This window comes from Chamaea fasciata, unplaced genomic scaffold (assembly GCF_029207755.1).
Source record: "Chamaea fasciata isolate MVZ Bird 193981 ecotype frontalis unplaced genomic scaffold, bChaFas1.0.hap1 SCAF_5, whole genome shotgun sequence".
Classification (NCBI taxonomy): Eukaryota; Metazoa; Chordata; class Aves; order Passeriformes; family Sylviidae; genus Chamaea; species Chamaea fasciata.
In genome coordinates, this window is record NW_027094090.1 from 47,854,264 (window position 1) to 47,876,718 (window position 22,455).

At 45.9% G+C, this 22,455-nt stretch overlaps 1 protein-coding gene across 1 annotated transcript; it reads right to left on the reverse strand.

Annotated features, from left to right (window-relative positions):
* Positions 1-15,484: 15,484 nt before the first annotated feature.
* On the reverse strand, positions 15,485-21,625 carry HEBP1 (heme binding protein 1). Its single transcript, XM_066183531.1, has 4 exons — positions 21,474-21,625; positions 21,202-21,340; positions 19,536-19,716; positions 15,485-18,448 (listed from the first exon to the last, which is right to left on the reverse strand). The coding sequence occupies exons 1-4, from the start codon at positions 21,549-21,551 to the stop codon at positions 18,277-18,279; spliced, it is 570 nt and encodes a 189-aa protein (XP_066039628.1). The 5' UTR covers positions 21,552-21,625; the 3' UTR covers positions 15,485-18,276.
* Between the last annotated feature and the right edge of the window lie 830 nt (positions 21,626-22,455).

Consider the following 22,455-nt stretch of genomic DNA (forward strand, 5'->3'; position numbering starts at 1 on the left):
GGGTGTCATGGGAAAAGAGCAAAGAAGGACAAAAACACTCTTTGGTCCCAGGACCTTTAGGGTCACCATCCCATGGCCTTGCCAGGGCTGTAGGGCTCCATGTGCCTGGCCAGGAGTGAACACAGAAGGTGTAATAAACCTGGGCACAGACCCAGGTCAGTGGTGACTCAACTTGGAATGGGGAGGGACCTTGCTGGGGTGACCTCCCAAGTGTTCCCTGCCCCTTCTGGGCCTTGGTGCCAGTGCCACCCGCCCTGAACAAGATTTTTCTTTGAGAGGGGTTCACCCTCTTCCTAAAAGTCTTTTAGCCCTTGCTGTTGCACAGGGGTCATGAGTCCCTCTTCCTCTGCTGAGGCTACTTTCTCCAGGCTCACAGGGCCAGGTGATCACTTTAATCAGATCTACTCCCCAAGGAACAGAATCACAGGGCCACAACTTGGATGTGGCAACTTTTGGTCCAAAGGTGCATATTGCTCCTTTGCCAAAGGTGACTGTCTCACAGCAGGGCTGACAGTACAGGTGGCGTGTCCAGTGCCCAATTACAGCAGTCACCTTCTCCCATACAAACCTTACACAATAGGTTCCAGTGTGTCTTATCACACTGGACCAGAACCAGAGGTTGCTGAAAAGGAGAAATGCCTCCCATTTTCCTGGCTCTGACAGAGGCAAAGTGAACAGCTGGGAGCAGTCTCCTTCAATCATCCCTGGCAGCTGCACTACAGCCTGTGAGCAGCACCTAGAAGGCAACAACACTCGAGAACTAGAGACAGCATTCAGCCTATCCTACATTTCCACTTACACTGCTCTTACACACACACTCCCCAGGGAGGGACTGATTTTGCAGTTTCTTAAAGACAATCATGAGATCTAAAAGCTGCCAGTGTGAAAGTCGTGTGAGTAATACTTGGGATGCCTCTTGCTTTATTCTGCCCCAAGCAGAATATTCTGTTCCCTTTAAAATGTAAACTCACAGAACATGTGAGGAGCTGGTGGTTCTGAGAGGCCAGAGAGTTCTTGTTTCCAGCTCTTTCCTACATTTTAGTAGGTGTAGTTAGTTGTACTAGAGAGTCACTCAAAGGTTTTGGTCAGATGGGACTTCTGGAGAGGTCCAGTCCAGCTTCTGCTCAGAACAATACTCATGTCAAAGACCAGTTTGAGGTAAGCTTTGAATGTCTTCAAAGGAAGAGATCACACAGCTTTTTTGGGGTCCCTGAGTCCCTGGTCCCAATCTCAATGGGATTTTTTTTAAACCTGTGTCTACTCAGAATCTCCCTTCTTGCAGCTTCTCTGTCATCCTTTGACTTTTCACTGTGCACCTCTGAGAGAAGTCTTGTCCCATTTGGTTAGTAGACAAGAGCACCTGGATCCCCCTTAGCCTTTCTTCTGATGACAAAGCAGGTCCCTGAGTCTTTTCCCCTGATGACATGGTCCAAGCAGTTCCCAACAGTCTCAATGGCTCCCCTGCCAGTTTTGTTCCTCTTCATCAAGCTCTGTAGTAGTGAGAGACCCAAACAGGACATGGTACTCCGGATAGAGCCTTCTGAGGACTAAATAAAGAAATAACCAATTCCCTCACCTTACTGCCTTCACCCTTACTCAGACAACTTGGTATGTGGTTGGTTTACATTGCCATAAGTGTGCATCACTGGACAATGCCTTCTTCAGACTCATTTTCCCCGGCACCAGTTACTCCCTTTGCCCTTGAGGAGCTTTTGTGGTTATAAATAGAAGGCACTGAACAGTCCTGAGCTTCCCTCTGTAAGGCAGGTGGTTTTTGACAGGAGCCAGAAATAGCACCCAAGGCCACTGTGCTGAGGGCTGCAGTGACAGCTGCCTCTCCTAGGAGGAAGCCCTCGAGAAGGAAGCCCAAGAGCCCCTGCTCAAATTTGCCTGCTTTCCGGGGGTCTGAATGCAAAGTGGAGGTGTGCCTCAGCGGCAGCAAGCCCAGCCCTTGATTACCACCTGGTCTGTGTCATTGCACCCAGGTGGGGTTGGTGAGCAGATGCACTCAGTGGAGCTGTGCACTCTGGGGCACCCAGCCACGGGGATTCAGCTGCCTCTGCCCCAAGGCAGTCTCTGACACTGCACTGAGCAGTGAGGAACAATGGCCATGAGAGTCTGTGTTGGGGGTCCCTGCCCCACTCCAGCCACCTTGGTTCCTTTTGGCCTGGGACACATCTTGTCCCCTTTCCCTACCTGCAGCACACACCCTTCTGCACTCATTACTTTCCTATTTAGGATTCTTTCCCTCCCTTAAAGTCAACATGTGCTGGCACATGCAGTTTCTAGGGAAACTGGTGTTTGCTTTGCTTTTGCTATGGTGACAAGTGAAGCACTCTGCTAGATGTGAGTGCCATTTTCTGCAAAAGACTTTCTGAAGCGCCAGGCATGGAGCAGGAGCTGCCCTCCCATCTGACCAGGCTGATTTTATCCACTTCTACCTCCAGAGACAGCCAGGGCTCTGCCTGGCTGGGCGGTTTCTTCCATCCAACTGATAACAGGTGCATTTGAGGAGAAAGCAAAGGCAGTGGCTTACAAAATGGGCGTCTTGTTCTCTAACTAATTAGTCAAGAGCTGAAATAGAATGCTGTGTCTCCAGCATATGTCACTGTCTGCTGTTTCTCTCTCAAAACAGTCTGCAGTGAGGATCCAATGCTTGAATTTAGAGAAATGCTGACAATTTTTTATGAGATCCCTAATCATGGACAGAAAATTACCTCAATATCCTCTGGTACTGCTCCTTGCTCAATGCTCTAAGAAAGTACGTTTTCCTGCAAATCATCTCTTTACTGGTTTTGCCAGACTGGAGAAACACACTTGAATCTTGGAAGTTAGGCACCGAGGTGCTGCTCAGTGACACTTGATCATCCCAGGGTGCCCCAATAATCCAAAAACCCCTGCAATCCAAAAAGCAGGCTGTTCCTGCAGGCACTCTGTTTTTAGCAGTGCTGAACTGCCCTCTCTCACTGCCTGTTTGCCACGTCCTCAGCCCCTACACCAGCCACCTGCGACTGGTGCCACGGGCGAAGTGAACGAGGCACGCAGGGTCCAAGAGTGATTCCAGCACCCACCTGGTACCCACGGTGCTCTCCAGAGCAGCGGGCCACGCAGTGGACGCACTAACTCTTGCAGGATTGAGAGCAAGCCCCTCGAAAACAGGGAGGAAGCTGTGGGTAGGTTTCTGGCTCCCCAAAGGAAGCGGAGGGAGCGCCGGGAGGGTCGGTGCAGGGAGAGGAGCTGGCGGCAGGAGGGGCGGCCCGCGGGCGGCTCCTCCTGGCATTCCCCCAGCGGCCGCCGGGCGGCGCCCTTGCCCCGCGGTGCTCGGGGCTGGTCCTGAGCCGGGAAACGCGCTCGGCTCGGGCAAAACCCTCGACTCAGCACAGCCTTGGTAGTAAAACTCTTAATAACATTATTATTGTTATTATTTATAATAATAACAATAATAACCATAATAGCGACAACAATGATGTTATTTCATGACTGTACATTGAACTTCGGTAAAATTTCCAATTTTGCCACCATGAAATGATTTCTTTGACTCAGCATGTTCCAACAGCAAAAACAAAAACAACCACAAAAACAAAAACAAAAAAACCCTCCTCACACCAATAAAAACCAAGCAACTATAACTTTCCAGCTGAAAAAAGAAAGCTTGTCCACTGGGATGTTCTGCTTGTTTTATACAGCAGCACAAAGAGCTTATCTCTGAACTCATTTTATTTTAGGCACAGTTTAGTTTGATTTCAACTAGCCTCTTCCTCGTTTCCTGCACTTCAGCCGCTGGAGAGAAATGGTTGCCTGGAGAGGCTGCTGCTCATCTTTGGTGAGGTATCTGTGGTCAAGGAAGATCAGTCAGCCCCCAGACCCTGCACTGCAGATTCCTGGTGCTTCACAAGGCTGCAAGAGATGGGCAGTTGCAGGGGTGCAGATCAAGTGCACAGGCTTCTGGCAGATTGACTGTCAGGGCAGTGTACGGGTCACCAACTCTGCTCCCCATTCTGTGTAGCCTCCCAGATGGAGGCCACCAGCTTCTAGGCTTGCCTAGGTAGAACTACGTCAGTCAGAAAGCCCGGAGACCCCCAGTGTCGAAGTCTGTGGTATCTGGCAACAACGTGGACTAATCTATTGCACAAAGAAGAATCAGGTCTTGGTCCTTTCTTCTCCTCACCCATCACCCCCATGACTACTATATACAGAGAGTGTGTTATGGTTCTCCTTTGCTTTTTGGGTTAAAATCAGCAAATGATTTGTGTGAGATGAGACATTGATAGGGCCAAGATTAAGTGCCCAGTTCCTAAGCACAAGTCAGCTCACAAGCAGATGGATTCACTGATGCAAGGACATGTGTGCTGAGCCAAGGTATGCTCAATTCTCCAGAGTACAGGCTGATGGAAGGACTGTCGGACAGTTGTAGTACTGCTTCAAATGACCTGAGAGCTGTCTACTCAGTTTTTGCAGCATTGCAGTGCCACTGTCCCGTGCTCTGCTACCCTGCAGACCTCAGCTACCCTGCTACCCTGCTCTGTACCTAGGAGGACATCGGCTCTACTGCCTGCTGTTCTTAAGTGAACTCTCAGAAAGCTGAACAAAAACCTGTCCCATATGAGGATGATGCCTTGAGAGGCTACCTAGAACAGAGGCTAGACAGTGTTAAAGGAATAAAGTAGGTATTTATTAAAAAGGCCTTCAAAGAATACATCTTGGACAGTACAAGAGCCTGGCTGAGGTTACACCCAAGATGGACAATGGGTACCATGTTTTCACACTTCTTTAAGTTTTGGTCTATTTACATATTGGTGTTAATTTTCCAATTACAGCTTCAGGTTATGAAGTCCCATCCTCCCAGATTGCTCTCCTCAATTTGCTGTTGTTTATAGTTCTTGGGCCTGAAGCTGTAACAGTGTCCTTGGTTCTCAGGCTGGAAAAGGATTGTTTTGCCTAACTACCCTGTGAAGAGAACTTGCTAACACTTCGTATGAAGTTCAGGGTTATATACCAATGCAGCACAGAATCTGGAAAATATGAAAGCTAAAACTTAAGGCATCAAAGACACGAAATCTGGAACCGTCTCTGTTTCACCATGACATCGGATCTTCAGTAGCCAGGTGGGGGCACTGCGGTATCTGCATCTACCGTGGACACACGGTTCCGTTCCTGCCGAGTTGCCCAGAATGCTCGCAGAAACACCATGAACCATTTTTAACCTATTCAAAGTGTTCGAGTGAGTGCACACCAGATCAGTAGTTTGTTTTTTCGGTGGTGATCACATTTTTCATCCAACAGCAGTAGTTTAAAGCCAGATTTACCGAGGTGTCTAGTCCTGGTTCCAGCTACAGGTGTTTTTTTCCAAATCCCCAGACAAGTGGGGTGGGAGGAGGGGAAAGTCCTCTCTCTGCAAGTTTCATTATGAGTTTTGCCTTTTTCTGAGTATCATTTGTCTTTATTGTCTGGCAGTACTCTCTAAAAGTGGAATCAACTTTATGGAATGAATGAGGAAATGCTGAAAGAAGCTGCATGCTCCTTTACAGGATCCCAGAGATGAAACCCTTGCTAGTGTCTAGCCTTATTTCTCTTTCACAGTGCACTCATCAAAGGTAGCCAGCTTTTGGGGCATGCTCTGCCTCCAACTGTGCATACAATGCTCACACTGAAATTAATAGAAGCATGATAATACATTTGAAGTGAGAACATTGGGAAAAAAAATTAAATTCTTACAGGTAAAATCAATGGCAAAAGTTTCTCTGACTTTATTTCTCACCCTAGAGACATCTATAGGTCTAAGTAAGGGATCATTTCTATGGGTATACATGTCTTAGCATAATCCTAAGAAATAAAAACCCCCATGAACTTGGTAACATATAAGGATTTTAAAAACATGTCTTTGTGGCCTCTGTCTTAACAGAGATTTGTTACCGTGTTTAACCCCACTGTCTCAACCCCAGTTCTACTCTGGGGAATGGAGTATTGTTTGTGTTTGATGGGATCATCACAATACATGTGGACAAGGTGCTGGTCACCAATTTGCATTGGAGACCTTAGATGGGCTATTCAGAAATTCTGCTGTCTTGTTTTTGATATGTCTTTTGAGCTGCTAAGAGTCCTTCAGAAGGTCTTCCACATGCTTATCCTTCCATCATGCTAGCATGATGGGAAAATGATACTTCTGACATTCAGGGCAGAAGGTGAAGGACAAATTTTCACCATGCCTAGGTGATTTCTCACCCAGATGCCTGGGTGAATTGCTCTGTGTCATTCAGAAAAGGGAGTCAAACCTGGGCTGCTTCCAGGCAAGGACTCAAACTACAGGAAGTGGTGGAGTCACCATGCCTGGAACTGTTCAAAAAGCAAGTAGAGATGGAATTTAATGATATGGCTTAGTGGGTATGGTGACATTCAATTGAAGACTGGACTTGATCTCAGAGGTCTTTTCCAACCTATATGACTCTGATTCTGTGCCCTCATTCCCCACCCTATAATGGAGAAATGCTCCCACCATGCTCCCTCTGTTTACAGGACAGAGGGGACCAAATGGGTAGAACAGCTCTTCTGAGCAGCAGCCTTCCTCAGAAGGGACACTATTATCAAGTATAAAGTTTAAGATCCCTTCCTGGAGGAGGATGTCCTCTCACCTAGCATCGCTCATCTGCTTAAATTGAAGCCTCTGTAGGAAGAAATGAGGAGTGTCAAAATATCTAGATGTTCTCAGGGCAAAAAGTAAGGGGATGTTTGGTATAGGTCTTCACATTCAGTCTGTCCTGTTGTCCCTGGCACTCAATTACAAACCAAGCACAGAAGCTCAGTTCAGCCCACACTGGCAGCTGGATTCCAGGTTCTCTGTGGACCCTCCCCTCCAGCACTAGCATTTGGCCTGTTCTGCCCTACCAGCTAGATGAAGCAAGGGCAGTTTCCCAGAACAAGCTGCATGCCTGCCACTTCTGCTGTGTAAAATCAGCCAGCAGTATCTTGCAGAAGAGATTTTTTAAGAGGGAGGAAGTCATGGGTTAGCAGCACTTGGTCAAGGGTTTTTCTGGCTGCAGCTATGCCTGCCTGAAACTCCTGATCCTTGTCTCATAAGTTGGACCAGATTTGCAATCATGAGCAGACATCAGGGGGAATGGGAGCATCTCCCAGTCAGGCAGAATGACCTCCTGTCTCCCTGGGCAGAACAGCTGAGATGCAGCTCCCTGCACCCAAACCATCCATCGTCCCATTACACCAAGGCCTCCTCCTTAGTGTCCATCTGTTATCCTGGCCAAGGGGAGGAGAAAAGCAGAAGTGGAATGTAATCCTGTCACATTGTGCTGACAGTGAGCATTCATCCTTCGCAGCTTCCTCTGAGCATCTGTAGCACTGCTTTTTCTGTCTCAGCTTCATCCAGCTCTGCAGGTGAATTCCTGAAAGGGCTGTGAAATAACTGTGCTTTCTAAAGACCTGAAGAATGAGGACATTATTTACTTTGGTTGTCGATGGGCATCAAATGGTGTGAAAGAAATGTATGCCTCAACTCCATCACTATCTGGGACCAAAATAACAGATAAAAGGAGAAAATCTGTGGGAGTTATCATTATATGGAGTTGCCATGGAAATAGCATGAGAGAGTTTGGAGGAGAGCTGACACGCTATGTCTCCAGGAGGGCAAAAATCTCCAGCTAGCCTCACTCCTTTTATCACATTAACAGGAAAATTTTTTTTGCTTCAGCAAGGGGTGGGAAAACATCAAAGCACAGTTTTGACATTTTTGTCTATCCCTTGATTTCTCTGATAAAGACCTCCCTGACCCCTCAAGAAACAGAAAAGTGAACCCTAATGCTTTTGGTAAGTTGCCCTAGAAACCATTTAATAATTTCAGTAAAATGGTAAGAGGGATGTAATTTTAAGCAGAAAATATTACTGACTTCTGAAATCATATTTAAAAAACCTTTTATTAAAAATGTACTATTCCAAGTTGTTTTTTTTTTTCAAATAAAAAATTATGAACTTCATTTTAAAAGAATTTTAAATGCTGGTTTCTAAAGAAAAGCATTAAAATTTGAAGGATCTCTTTCAGGTGAAGTTGCTGTCTTGTGCCATTGCACTGTTCTGGGAAGTCTGTTATATTCTATTCTCTCAACTGCCAAATCCCACTTTTAATCTATCTTATCCCCCTGATCAGGACAGGACAACCAAGTTTGCTCATACATTACATCCTGAGACTTCACAAACACACCTCCAAGGCATGATGTTGTGCAGGGGTGATGTTTTATAGGGGTGACATCCTCCTGTTCACAAACCCAGCTCTCCACCCTGTGCTTCCCGGCAGGCCATGGGTCACTCCTCTGGTGGTCAGTCCCCACTCGGGACTATCAGTGGTGGCTGTGGCAACCAGACCCAGAGCAAACCACCACTGAGGTGCTGGCATCCACCTTCACCTGAGTTCAGGTGTGCAAGTGCGAGTGAAGGAAATCACTTCTGTTCACTAACAAAATTGTTGTCCATGCCTATAAAGCCTCACATTTTGTTCTGCTACATTATTGCTCCAATTTTGCAAAATGTTTTCCCAGGATATTGGTTTACCAGCCCTATTTCCCACCCTTTCCTGGGGCTTAGGCTGCTACAGATTGGTTTTGACCACCTTTATAGGCAAGGACATTCAGCCTGAAGCCAGGATCTACAGGGTGGAGGGTGGACAGGAAAGCCTGGAGCAGGGCAGCAGCAAAGCCTTCATATTTGTACCTGCTCCCTTTCAGCAGAGTCCATAGGTGGAAAAGGAAAGATGCCCAGGACCCTCCAATGAGATCTTATCCTCCCCACCCATGAGTACCAATGCATCAGCCCTGCATGATTACTGCAAGGGCAAGTGAGATGAAAGGAAGCAGAATAACAAGAGAGGAAGACAAACATCATGGTCCCCAAATGCTCCTCTAAGAGTCAATTCAAGTTATGTTTCAGCTATTGACCCAGTTATTTCTCAGAGCACCGTCTCACTGACTGAATTTCTATCCTATCTGTGACTCCAGTTGCAAAACCTGAAACCCCAAGAGATATGAAGGCCTACATTTTGAAAACCAGAATAGCTAAAGCCATGGAATTAATTTGTGTGGGGTGACAACTGTGGGCCAGGCTTCTTCTTTGGCTTATAGCTATCACATTTGCCATAATGGCAGCAATTTCAAGTGTTTTCCCTAAAGCTGTCTTAAAGAAAAAAAGGGAGGAGGGGTGAAGGGTGGAAGGTCTCTTTTGACACCTGCATTTCTCAGACAGAAGTCTTACAATAACCTAAGAGTAAAACTTGTGTCAAGTTATTGTTGACTGTTTTGTCTCTTTGCTCAGCATCAATTTAAGATAAAATTATACACATAATTTTATAAATGCTATTTATAAAGCTGTGGATACATATTATGCATATTTTGTGCCAAAATGAATCCATTTTTACCCCTATGAAATGACAAGTCCCAAACACTGAATAATTCCACAGGGGCTATTTTTAAGGCACTTGGTGGTGCATTTGTTGCTGAGTAGCATCTCTCTGTCTATAGCCATGGGAATAGACACCATTTTTAGCTTCTTTTAATTCAGGAGCTGGATTCAGTCCAGAAGAGTTTGTCACAACAATTTGAAAGGCTATTTATGATAAACGGATTTCTGGATTATGGGATCAAATATTTCAGAAAACAATTGTGCTTACCTTCATATCAGGACTGTCTGGGGAGCTCATATTCATCCCCTTGCTTCATGTCCCAGGACCAGGAACTGCAGTCACAGGGAAATTCTCTGTCAGGGTGGCAGTTCCTAGGATATTTGTCTCATCTCCCTGGTGTGCCTGGTTGTCCCTTGCTGCTTTCAGCAGAGTTATCTGGAAGCAGGTACCTTCAGTATTGCTTCAGGATTGTTATTTTCATTCGTTTCTTTCCAAGGAAAGGGAAAACATCCAGAGCCTTTTCAAATGCTACTGCTTTAGCATCAGGAGTGGGAGTAACTTGAAAGGTGAAACAAAATCCCTGTCTGTATCTGCAATTTTTTGCTACATTATGTGCATTTTGGGCTTCCATTCAAAATAAACAAAATTTTAAAGGCCAAAAACTAAATCATATGCTTCAGAAATAAGCCTGCATCTTTCTCTCTTATACAGAAATAGCATCATCATGATGAAAAATAGATGAACTCCTGTTGCCAGTTAACAAACCAGCTCTGTGGAGAGCTGTCTCCAGCCAAACGACTCCCCTGGCTCAAGATCTGGCCTTCATTCCTGGACTCAGAGAGATGTCCTGTGCAGCCATTTAGAAGCTGATACAAACCACACCTGCACCTGAGAGGCAAAGTGAGGTACAGGGCACTGCCTACCCCACATGTGAGCAGTGCCACTGCCATGCCTGGTGAGGTGAGGCATGGAGATACACAGGGGTCAACACACGGGCAGATTAACAAATACATCTGGGAGGAACAAAACCACACCGGGGCACCCTGTGTGCTTGAAATTGCAACCATTTTTTCCACCTCTATTTGCTCCAGCCCCTGTTATCCCGTTTGGATCAAAACCTGCAGAACAGCTTCCATCATTTTGAAATCAGCTGGGCAGGTTTCCAACTTGAGGGTGTTTTAAACATGGTTCCCAAGATGCAGTATCTCATAAAATTGTCATTTCTGCTTCCCTCCCTGCCTTGGGACAGGGAGGAGCACTGAGAACAGTCAGCTGCACTTTGTGCCTGAGGATTTAGTCCCTCCAGGGAAGCAGTGCCAAAGATGTCCTCAGAGGAAGAGCATTGCTTTCCACAAAGGCGTATACCAGAATCTTATGCAAAGCAGATGACAACACAGCAGGAGGAGAGTCAGGCAGGGAATTTCCAAGGAGATCTTTGTTCCCTGGGCCCTGCTGTAGGGAGGAGACATAGTCCGTAGTCCGTCTCAAGGCAGGGCTGGAGAAGCTGGGAGGAATCTCTGGTTCCTCTTCTGTGTTTTACTGTGCTGCAGCCATCACGGCACAAGCCCTGAGGGGGGGCTTGTGAGTTCTGAAAGGGGCTTGTCAGTCTCCCCACCAACATAAACCATGGCAAAGGGCCAGTGTGGGAGGTATAGGGCACCAAGGACACTGCATTCAACCAACCCACACTCACACCACCCTCCCCGAGACAGCACAACCAAGGCATTGGTCTTCTCCTTCCTACACCTTCACATGTTTTTTTCTTCCCCTACAGGCTGGGTTTCCCATACATAGGTATCAGCATGCAGGTGTGTCATGGTTGAACTGCAGCCAGCAATGAAGCATCACACAGCTGCTCGCTGATTCGCTCACCCTGGTGGGATCGGGAATAGAAGCAGAAAAATAAAAGTGAGAAAACTTGTGGGTTGAAACAGAGACAGTTTAATAGATAATGCAAAAGCCTGTATGCAAACAAAGCAAACCAAGGAATTAGTTCACCACTTGCCATGGGCAGGTAGGAGTTTCAGCCATCCCAAGGACACCAGGACGCCATTGCATGGAACAGTTCCTCAGCAAGGAAAATAACACCACTCTGAACATCCCCCCTCCCTTCTTCCCCCCCGCCCCCCAACTCACTTTATATGATGTGTGGCACCATATGGAATAGAATATCAGCTGGGGTGAGCTGTCCTAGCTCTCTCCCCTCCCAGCTTCTTGTGCACACTTGGCCTACTTGCAGCAAGAGGCAGAAAAGGCCTTGGCTCTGTGTAAGCACTGCTCAGCAATAGAAAAAACCTCTCTGTGTTATCAACACTGTTTTCAGCACAAATCCAAAGCACAGCTCTACATCAGCTACTACAAAGAAAATTAACTCTATCCCAGCCAAAACACACACAAAGTGGAAGCAAGGTACTGGAAAATGAGAGGCACGGCAATTACCCCAAAGAAACACCACTGCAGTAACCATCCCATTCAAAGTACCCAGACTAAATAATACTACAGTTCATGAAAGATACTTCAATGAGCCAGAGGATGTTGATTTGGAAAGACGTTCCTTCACAAAGCTGAGTCATAAAGAAGATTGGGAAGGTCTACAATCAGTGATTAAACAGCCTAGAGAGATCTGTCAGCAAGGGAGTGCCCAAAATTGTCATGCTGTACACTATCTGTTATTTCAATGCTTTGCTTTAAGGCTTCATTTATTTCATTTGTCTGGGTACAATGCATTTCGAATTTCAGATCTCCTCTTACTCACAGCAACATTCAATTCTGTTGATCTTGTACTTCACAAGTTGTGTGGGAAGGTGTCCAAACCTTTTTTCTAATCAGAGAATTCACTTCAACTGGTTTTTTGGACTCCAATTAGGAAAGGCCTTAAATTAAACACTAAGGATATAAGAAAAAAATGAATAAGATTGGAAAACACTGGAAAAATACTCGAGAATAGTTGCCATGGCAATCCTTCCCTGCTTTCATGTGCTGAAGAACACACATCCCAAACACGAACATCTCTTGGAACCCACCAAGCTTCCAAGTCCAGCCCCAGGCAGGGTGGGTGGTGCAGTTGCCCACATGGCACAGGCTGGGCTCTGCCATCGCACCACAAGGAGCCCCACAGTCGGGTCACACTGCCAGGGTCACATTGCACACCCAAGGTCATTCAAGTCACAGTGCAGATCAGGGTGTTGCAGCATGTGGCGTATTGCAGGATGTGGTTTCTGAGATCTTTCACTTCCACTGGTACTTTTAAAAATCTGCACCTTAGATTCAGGCTCCTCAACCCAGTCTTCTCACAGGGACTGCAGAGAAGATACGTCTGAGACTTCCTTGGGACGTAGGGCTGCTGATCAGTCAGACTTCACACTTAGTCTAAGAACAGTGCAGCTCCTTTCACCCCAGTCACTCAAATTTCTCTTCATGGGGGTGGGCAGCAGTGAGGGGTATGGGAATGGCATACACCCAACGCCCACCTAGGTATAGGGTCTGGATGTAGAATTAAGCAGACAGTCTCAGGAATCAAGCAGCATTTGCACTGACCCATCTTCTGCAGCATCTCCCACAGTGGACTAGAAAAAAGGCATCTACCATAGCTGAAACCTATCTTGTGCAATGGATTCTGCTGAGAGCAAAGCAGAGATTATGAATAAGCTGACAAAACCTGCCTGCTGTTAGCATAGGCACCAAGCAGAGACAGAGTAGCTATGCTGGAAGTGTTTCATCCATTACTGTCAGAGAAGTCACTTTTTACCACCAATCCCGCTCTAATAAATCATGTTGCCAAGCAGTTTTATAGAGGTGTTATACATCCAAAGCTACTTATGGTCCTGTTAAAAGAGATGCATTTCTTTTTTAGCTCAGCGTGGCTGAAATGCTGTCACAGAAGAAAGAGAGCTGCTGCTCAGAGCACTATTCTAAAAGAAGTATTATTGTAATTACAATAGGGAGGGATGACATGAGCTAGGAGCCACAATCTTCCTCCTCTGACCCATTGCCTTGGGGTAGCATTACAAAACTGAAAATTTGTGACCATAAGCACAATAGCTGCTCACACACTCTTTTCCAGGGGGATTGATGAAAATGGGGAAATAATGATGTTACTTCCTCATTCACCATAGATCACCCATCCCCTCAAAGTGACTGGAGTATTATAAGTCTGGAAAGATGTATATGGACAACTTAACCAATTAGCTCTTTTATAAAGGCTGTCATCTTAATGCAGTGTTAGATATATTAAGGCATGTGTCTACAAAGTAAAGTATTTCTTTCTGAAGCCAACAAAGTTCTCATTCTAGCAGTCTTAAAACTTCAGTCTTCAAATGTTCACCCTGTGGCTGCATTCACTCTAGTGAGTTATTCAGTGACTACAGAAGCCGAATAGTATATCAAAGTAGCTGGTCTACACACACACTGCATATACATACATTTATACCCATATGCATGTACATATATACATATATATAAATATATAGGGTTTGCCACGCTTAATACCAGCAGGAAAATTCCTTACTAATACGTAGGAATAGTAGCTTAGGAAGGTTGTATATTCAGCACAGCTAAATCTACGTGGCATGTGTATAATTCCCTTAAAATTATGCTTTTAAATTTGGCTCTGTTTAAATGTAGCCCTTCCTGTGGCCAGTCCTATCACCATCATACCACTGCTTTGCATAGCACTGAGAGGGCCCTGCCCAGCTGCTAATAAGCAGCAAGGGCACTCCTGTCTCTGGAAGGCAGTGATAATTCCCAGGGCCACTCCCCCCCTGAGCCTGTCCAGCCCAGCAGACAGCACAGGCAGCTGTGGAGCTGTTCCACTTCACTGACAAGTGAGATGATGGGAAAGGGGCCACAGGGAGCAGTGCAGTGTCTGATGCACAAACCCACATCCCAACAACTCAGCAAGGTGACCTCCAGCAGCACTGGAGGGCCTCAGCCTGGAGAAACATCCACCTTTCAGTTTCCCCGGCACTGTCTTCTTAAATCAACACACAACAGGCAACATCATGGTGCCCTGTCAAACAACTGAAAAGCACCAAAATCTGTCCATTTCAGCATTCAGTGGAGACAGAAAAGGACATTGTACAGGCACAGAAGAGAAGCAAGGAGGTCTCTAGGCAATCTGCTGCACTCTAATCTCAGAGAACAAATACTGCAGAGGATGGAGAAAATTTTTGTTTTAGCATCAGTTCAGGAGTCAATTTTACGTAACCGTGTTTGTGGCCATGCTGGCCTTGGGTCAAAATCCAGAACGCACCTCTGACTTCTGGCCCCAGCACAAAGAGGTGGCTGGAAATCCTCCAATGTCAACAGCGACTCTGGCTGTCCAAATAAACATTCACTTGCAATGACAGAGGCGTATCAAAAAGCTGACTGGCCCAGCTGCCTAAGGAGCAGAGAGACAGCCTGCTGGAAACCCTCAAAGAGTATTTCTACCCTTCCGTAACCAAGGAAGGACAAGAGGATGCTATGCATAGTATCTTTACCCTATTTCTAGAAAGCAACCTGACTAATGCATGAGATAAAATCTACCTGGGTCCACTAGCACAATAACAAAAATCCTTGGGCCCACATTGTACTAGAGACAGGGAAATATTTAAAGGAAGTCTGAGTGTACAGTTAATAAAATCTTGTTTCAGGTGTCCACTACTGTCCATCACAGGTACAGGGCACTAAGCTAGATGGACCACCATGGGACAAAATATCTAACATTTCCGGATCATAGATCATGTTGAAAATCAGTCATGAGTATTTGCCTGAACATTGGTGTGTTCACTGCCTGTGAACTCCAGCCACTGGAACACATAATTTTCCTCAGGTGAGCAGGCCCCTTGTTTCTACATTAACACAAATACATCACTCAAAGACTCTCAATGGCTGGAACAAATGAAGGAGAATATTTCATCAGCTACTGTCTCTCATAGTCAGATAATGCAGGGCCACATCAGGATACCCAAAATAGTCATTTATTGGAAAAAGCATTATGACTATTTATAAATGCTGTGACATGGTTAGTATCCCAAACAGAAAGATGAACTGGCAACCTACAGTCTAGGAAATCAACTACTCCCACTGAGCCCACAAAGTCAGTGATCAGCACAGAAGTTGTAAATCACAACATTATTTTTTATTCATTTCAAAACTGTAGAAAATGCAGACAAAACACAGGCATCTTTGTGTATACAGAAAAGGCAATTCAGTTTGCATAAGCGTTTGACATTATTTAACAATGTTTATGAAATTCTATCCTGCCTGCCTGATGCAAAAGCCCTGCAGTAGCAGGGCTGCACAGGCAGAGCCTACAGATGCTTACTCTCATTGTTGGATCTGAACCTCTTACTCTCTGTTCAGAAGGTATGCACTTTATAAAAGAACCCCACCATGCTGCTGAGCTGTGCAGCTCTGTATACCAGCTTTATTATTGGCATCCCTATCATCTGATATTTCACAAGATAAATTTTGAGAAATTTCAAGGTTTTGGTCATTGAAGGACATTCACCACAGGTTACCAGACTGTATCCACAGAAGCTCCAAAACAAACCTGGGAAGGCTGTCCTGGGTTGTAGTACAGGATGTGCACAAAGTATTCTATCACCATCTTCATGGACTGTTGAATCCAGGTGGGGCAGTGTTTTCCCAGACCCCTTCCCTCTGGGCCATTATCTTCTGTTAATGGCCCATCAGATGCCTTGCCCATGGCTCATAGATAACTCCCTCCAGGAGCTATCTCTGTTTAATGGGCCATCAAGGACCCCCTGCATGACTCATCATCCCATTGTGAGATGCTCCGCCCAGGGGGAGGAACCAAGCATTCTCACCTGGATATAATCTGGAGTTTGGGACAGTACAGGGGGCACTTACCCACTGGATTCCCAAAGGAAAAGAGCTACCAGACCTTGCTACAGGATCACTGCTTCAGGAAGACCACCTCATCTGGACTGCTTCCATCACTCTCCTCAGGTAGTATTCTGACTCTGTCAGTGGTCTTTTGTATTATTGCATCTATTTTATTTTACTTTCTTTCCTTTCTTCCTATTAAATTGTATCTCTGACTGGGAGCCTCTCATTTGTTTTGCTTTCAAACCACTACAAAGGCATAAACTGGACAATACTGTGCTCCTCCATTTAATCCACACAGGTTAAAATAATCTGGGACACGAAAAGTCCCTTTGGATTCAGGTACAAGATTAAAAGGGCATTTGCTGCTCCAAAAATTCTTTCAATAGCCTATTTTTTTGTCTTGGTTTCTCTTTTTATTCTTCCTCCCCTGCACTGCAATCACTAACCACAGCCAATAGCTTTTCCCCGTTGTTCAGTTTTTTTGCTTAATTAAAGGATATCTGCTCTTTTTACCCATCCTGAAGTAACTGCTCTTGCACACAGGTGATTGATTCTCTCATGAAGTTCACAGCAAAGCTCTTATATGGCTCAGCAAGAGAGAAAAGGAAAGCCCCTCAAAACCTCAGGTTTTCTCCTTTTGCTGCTGAGATTGGTTCTCAGAAATCAGGCACATGTGCAACAGCTTGACCAGCCAGAAGCCAAGATGCCATTTGACAAATGTCTCTTTCAGCTCCAGGGGGAAATGGCTTTTGGAAAGCACCTGAACTATGGGGCACTTAATCACCAGAAGACCACTCCTCTTTAAGTGCAGGTCATGATTATACACGATCAGTAGCTGGGTGTGTGAGTGTTCCCACAGTGGGCATTCTGCTGTCTCCCTGGCAGAGCCAACCGCTAAATTGCTGATTTGATGCCTGACATTTCAACATTGCCATTCTTCCTGAAACATGACCCACACTTGCTATTGTATTTGAAGTTTCCAAAAGGCTACTGACAATTTGACCCAAGTCCATGTTTTCCAGAACTGCCATGTTTTTCCTTTCCCCTCCTCTAAAGAAAACAGCTGGTCTGAGTAGCCCTTCAAAAATTGACACCTTTTAAGAAAAGTTTTCTAGATTGGCACCCGTAGTAGTTTCACCGTATGTTCACCATTCTTCAAATGCACCCTAAGATCACAAGTAATAAGCATTTGCTTTCTTTCCAGCCTTGCATTTCTCTAATTCAATTAGATAACCACACATTTCTGCTTCAGCCCTTGCATAGGCTAGTTTTAAAGAAATGTAAAAGTAAAAGGAATAAATAGTAAGTAATAGGAAGGTGAGGAAATAATAGGAAGGTGAGGAAACAATCTTGAGGTCTCTAGGACACATTTTCCAGCTGCTAGCTGAGATGAAGACACAGCACATGCCAAAACATGTCTCCTCAAACAGAAGAAAGCTGTAAAAAGAATCTGGATCTTTCTCTGAATGACATTTCTCAGACAGATGATGGAAGCGTTGATCTTCTGCACACTCTGAATTAATGTAAAGTATGTTTATTTTCACTATGCTGTGCTGGCAGCAATGCCTGTGTCCCTTTAGATTGTTTGTGGAATGGCAAAGATAAAAGCAGCATTTTACAGCTGCAGCAAACTGAAGGAGATAAAAAAGTCTATATGCACTTTTGTCATGTTCCCCTGCCCGTCTCAGGTGAGACTAATAGTCTGCCTACACTTGAATGTGACTCCTGTCAGTCAATTAAGTACTTTTGGCTTTCTCAGCACTGAACACTGGAAGCACAAAGGAGATAAAAAACAAGCCACAGAGAGATTAGGAGAGGCTGTGTGGCTGAGGACCTGGTCAGGAATGAAGAAGCAGGACCATCAGAAGGGCCAACAAGTGTTCTTCTTAAATGACTTTTATGGTCTTAAAAGACTAAGGTATAAGCTTGGAAAAAGGCAGTGATAGTCTTTTGCCTCAGCTGAACTATTACTTTATTTTGAAGAGGACAGGGACATAGTGTGGGGAGGTTACCAGCGCAGGGCAGCACCATGGGGAGCCAGATGTTCACTCCTTCACAAACCAGACCTCATTGCGGCGTCCGTAAGGCTTCATAGGGGGGTCATAACCATTGCACAAGTAGAAATCCTTGCGATATGCAGCATCACTCCCCACAGCAGCCTTCAGCTTGGCAGCATAGTTCACGTAATCTGCCTCTTTGGCATAGCCACCAAACTGCCTGCAAAGAAACCAGAGAGGTGTTGAGCAGCCCTGGCAAAGCACAGAAGGAAGAGAGAGAGCCACATATATAGCCACAGTATATTTAGACACATTTTCATCCAGGCCCTGCCAACATGCACTCATGCATGCACTGTTCATTGTGAAGAAGCACGCTTCATCAGATGGAGTCTCACGGGTGACACAGCCAAGGTGCAGTCATCCATTGGGAGGCTCCAAAGCAATCTCTCCAAACAGCCCCATGTATGTCAGCCAGCAGAATGGCCCTGCCCTGTGAATCAGCACCATATCAAAGAAACAACTTTCTAAAACACAAGGTTATCCCCAAGTCAGCTCAACCCACAGTCCTCACCAATAGGTCTGGTTTATGTCAACCTCCCACCAACAGGAACTGTTTCCACATCAGCCTGCACCTCGCCACCCTCCCTCAGGGCCAACGTTTGAGACAAAACTGGCTGATATTGCAGAAGTGGCCCACACCCAGAGCAAAGGCCAAGCAGCAGTTGGAGGCAAGAAAGAAGTCAGTTAGAGTGATCCAAAATAGCTCAAGAAAGCATGCAGGGGAACCTCCAAAGGGTAAAGACAGGGTGAAGAGCTTATTGCTATTGTGATGCTAATTTGAGTCCAGGCTGTCAGTCAACAGCCCAAGACATTCAAAGGTGACTTGAAGCAATGTGGTGGCTGCTTGTTTCCACGGTGAAGCCTGGTATGAGTCCTCTGAATGAGGCTTCAGTGGACAGCTTGAATACCACACCAAAGAACATTCTTAATGACTACGAACAATCTGGAACCCAGAAAGTGGGAAAAACCATAGATTCATACAATAGAAATGGCACAGTATCTTTCAGGGCTAGTCTCCATGCTTGTTTACCCAGTGGAAAAAAAATGCATTTTCCAAATCAGTGCAGCATGACCAGGGCTAAGAAGTGACAAAAAACACCTGTATTCAGTCTAGACATACTCCTCCATCTCCTTCTGCCACATGCACCCCTTGTACAGCAAGTCACCTGGTAAAACAAATACTGCTCTTCAGAGCACCCTAAAGACCTCATCACTTCAGACTGGAGATTCCAGGATGCATTCCTTACGTGGAATAAATGGTCATCTCTTGTCTTTCTTCAATCTTAATGCTTCCATCAGTAGGACAAGGAGGGCTGTCTTGAAACTGGCTGGGGATCCGCAGAGAGACTTTCACCTTCTGCTGAAAGGAGCCATCTTCAGCAGGAAAAGCAGTGATGGAGACAGGAGCAGTCATGCCCATTCCAACCCCTGAAATAGACACACAGACATTAGTAAAGAAGTCTAGGCTCTCAAGAATTCACAAACTTAACAGGGAACTCACAAAAGCTAATTTTAGTTTTGGAAAACTCCTCATATGAAGGAACTCCTTGTCAGGATTGGGCTCCTCTGGGATAGCAGAAGAACCATCATCAGGCTTCTGCTTGGGCCAAGCTCTCTCTCCACACCAGGAACCTGGAAAATAAGTGTCCCTCTGGAATGTTTTTTATTAATGGAGCTGCTTTTGTGGTTCTATGAGACACTCTGTTCTTCTGACAAATCAGCTGTAAGACAGCAGGGTCTGTAGCTCCAGGGCAGGTCAGTGGCATGTATAAATCAATATCAACATTTCAATTAATACTATCGGCACTTAGTCATGAGCCCACAGCCAATACTGGGTGACAGGAGCTTTCTCTTAAAACCTTCCAAATGCTTCCAGACATATTACAAGTTCCAGTGCCCCAAACCTCAGTGCTGTTATGGCTTTCAGCAGGATTGTCCACGCTGTTGACATTCCAGGAACAGCATGATTTTTTCCTACTCATTGCCACCAAGAAGTACCACATGGCACTGAAGACCAGTTTTCTTCACTTGTTCTTGCAGCAGTAGGGAACTTCTAAACCTCATGATCAGACAGCCATAAAAACAGTTGGGGTTCAAGGCATCTCTTTCTCATTTATTTTCCTTTGATGTCATACCTGTGTTTGTGTCACATGTTATAGAAGGCACCCTTTCTACTACAACAACAGCGATCATCAGCTTTCCAAAATTGTTGCTGCAAATACCATTTTCCACTGCATCCACCTCCTACTCCTATAGACACCACACTAGTCCCTCTACTAGATGCTGGAGAAAGGTGCTCAAGAACATGTATATGCCCCAGAGCTACTCTGTAGTCTTCTCCTGCTATGAATGGTTAAAATGTGCACACTTTAGTAAAATGAGAATTAGAAGCAGTCACCTGGAAGCAGTGCCATAAAACATTACGACATACCATTAAAAAGGAAGCTCATTGTTCATTACCCTTTCATGAATAAAAATAGCCAGATAAAATATCAAGGTCATAACTGTTATTTCACTGCCCACCAAGGCACATCACAGAACTGAACTGTCCCAGATACCCTGGATTTCATCAGCTATGCTCACCCAGGGAGCTGTGATAGATACATGTCGGCCTGTCCTCATGTTATACCAGCTGCAAGGTAACTCATTCCTGTTTAAACAAATAATTTTTGACATTTCACTCTGAAACAGAGATGGCTTATAAGCGGACTCATAGCGTGAGTTGGCTGGGCAGGACTTAACCTGTTGCAAGTTTACTTTTCCCAGTGAGGGGCCATTCCCATGAAAGACCCCCAGTGCCAGGAGCCACAAACCAGGCGGGCTTGCAGTGCCATTGCCTCCATCCATCCTGCTTTCACCAAGCCTCAACCACAAACATCCGCCAAGCCCAGCGGGGCAGGCAGCATCTCTCACCTTTGTCATTGCTTCCTCCGACGTACTTGAGGAGTTTGACTGCCCCTTCCTTGGAGGCTTCGTCAAACGGCTTCCCCACCAGCTCCACTGCCGCGAACCTCCCGCCCTCGTACGTCCTCTCCTCGTAGCTGACCTGATCCTGGGGAAGGAGATGGGGATGGAGACGCTGCCAGGACGGACGCGCTGCTCGGGGGTGATACCCGCTTTCCCTCGCAGCGCCTTAGCGCAGAACCGCCCGGGAAACAGCGCCGGCCGCCCGCCCCGGCACAGACCTTCTCGCCCTTGTTCAGCAGGCGGTAGGGCCATGCCTCCACCGTGCTCAGCAGCGAGTTCTTCACCATGCCCAGCATGGTGCCGCAGCTCAACTCTACCCCGCTGGGTTCGGCTCTGCCCTGCTCAGCCCGGCTCTACCCCTGCGGCTGGGTTCGGCCCCGCTCGGAGGAGGTGGGAGGGCCGGAGCCGCCCCGCCCGCAGCGCGGCCATCGCCCCCAGGGCGCGCCCGAGGCCGCTTGCGCCGCGGGGCCGGGGACGTGCGGGGCACCGGGAGCGGCGGCCCCGGAGGGTGAAGTGTGGAGGGCGCCGAGAAGTGTGAGGAGTCATGAAGTGCGGGCAACAGATTGGTCTATATCTCTGGGCGACAGGAAATATGTGAGGAGATATCAAAGGAATGAAATACAGGAAAAGGGAAGTACTGGCAAAGCGTGCCAGTCATGCATAGCGTGGAAGGGCACCATGCTCCTAGAATTGAGACATCATAACCTCTTGTTTTATCGGGTTTTTGTGTTTTTCTAGGGTTTTTTTTTGTTTGGTTGGTTGGTTTTTGTTTTGTTTGGTTGGGTTTTGGTTTTTTTTTTTTGGTTTTGTTTTTTTTTTAATAAGCAGAACTAAAGGGGAACTTTTTTTTTTTAAGGAAATGGTCTGTGTCACTGGATACTGTAAGCTTTAGGTGAAGGGTAAATTTTAGAAATTCCTAATACTTGATCTCCCTCCACTGACCACCCAACTGGTGTTTTAAACCTGTGCTTATTAGTTCCATCCAGATCCTTTACCAGAAACACAGGTAAATGAAGCAACAGAATTTAGATGGCTTATGTAGCTGGATACATTTATATGCATAGAAGACTTAGACACCTTGTGACAAGTTTTTTTTGTTGTATAAGCCATGTCAAAGGACAAGTGCCAGTTAGAGAAAGTGCCTTACCCAGGATCTTTTAAGAAGAGGTTAGCAGAAGCAGAAATCAAGTATCAGTCCCA

Excerpts from the sequence above, each read along its gene's own strand:
- HEBP1 (XM_066183531.1), bottom strand. The coding sequence starts at position 21,551 with ATGCTGGGCATGGTGAAGAACTCGCTGCTGAGCACGGTGGAGGCATGG. Across the intron at positions 21,341-21,473 it reads TGCTGAACAAGGGCGAGAAG|GATCAGGTCAGCTACGAGGA; the intron begins GTCTGTGCCGGG and ends CTCCTTCCCCAG. Across the intron at positions 18,449-19,535 it reads GAGATGACCATTTATTCCAC|GCAGTTTGGTGGCTATGCCA; the intron begins GTAAGGAATGCA and ends GTTTCTTTGCAG.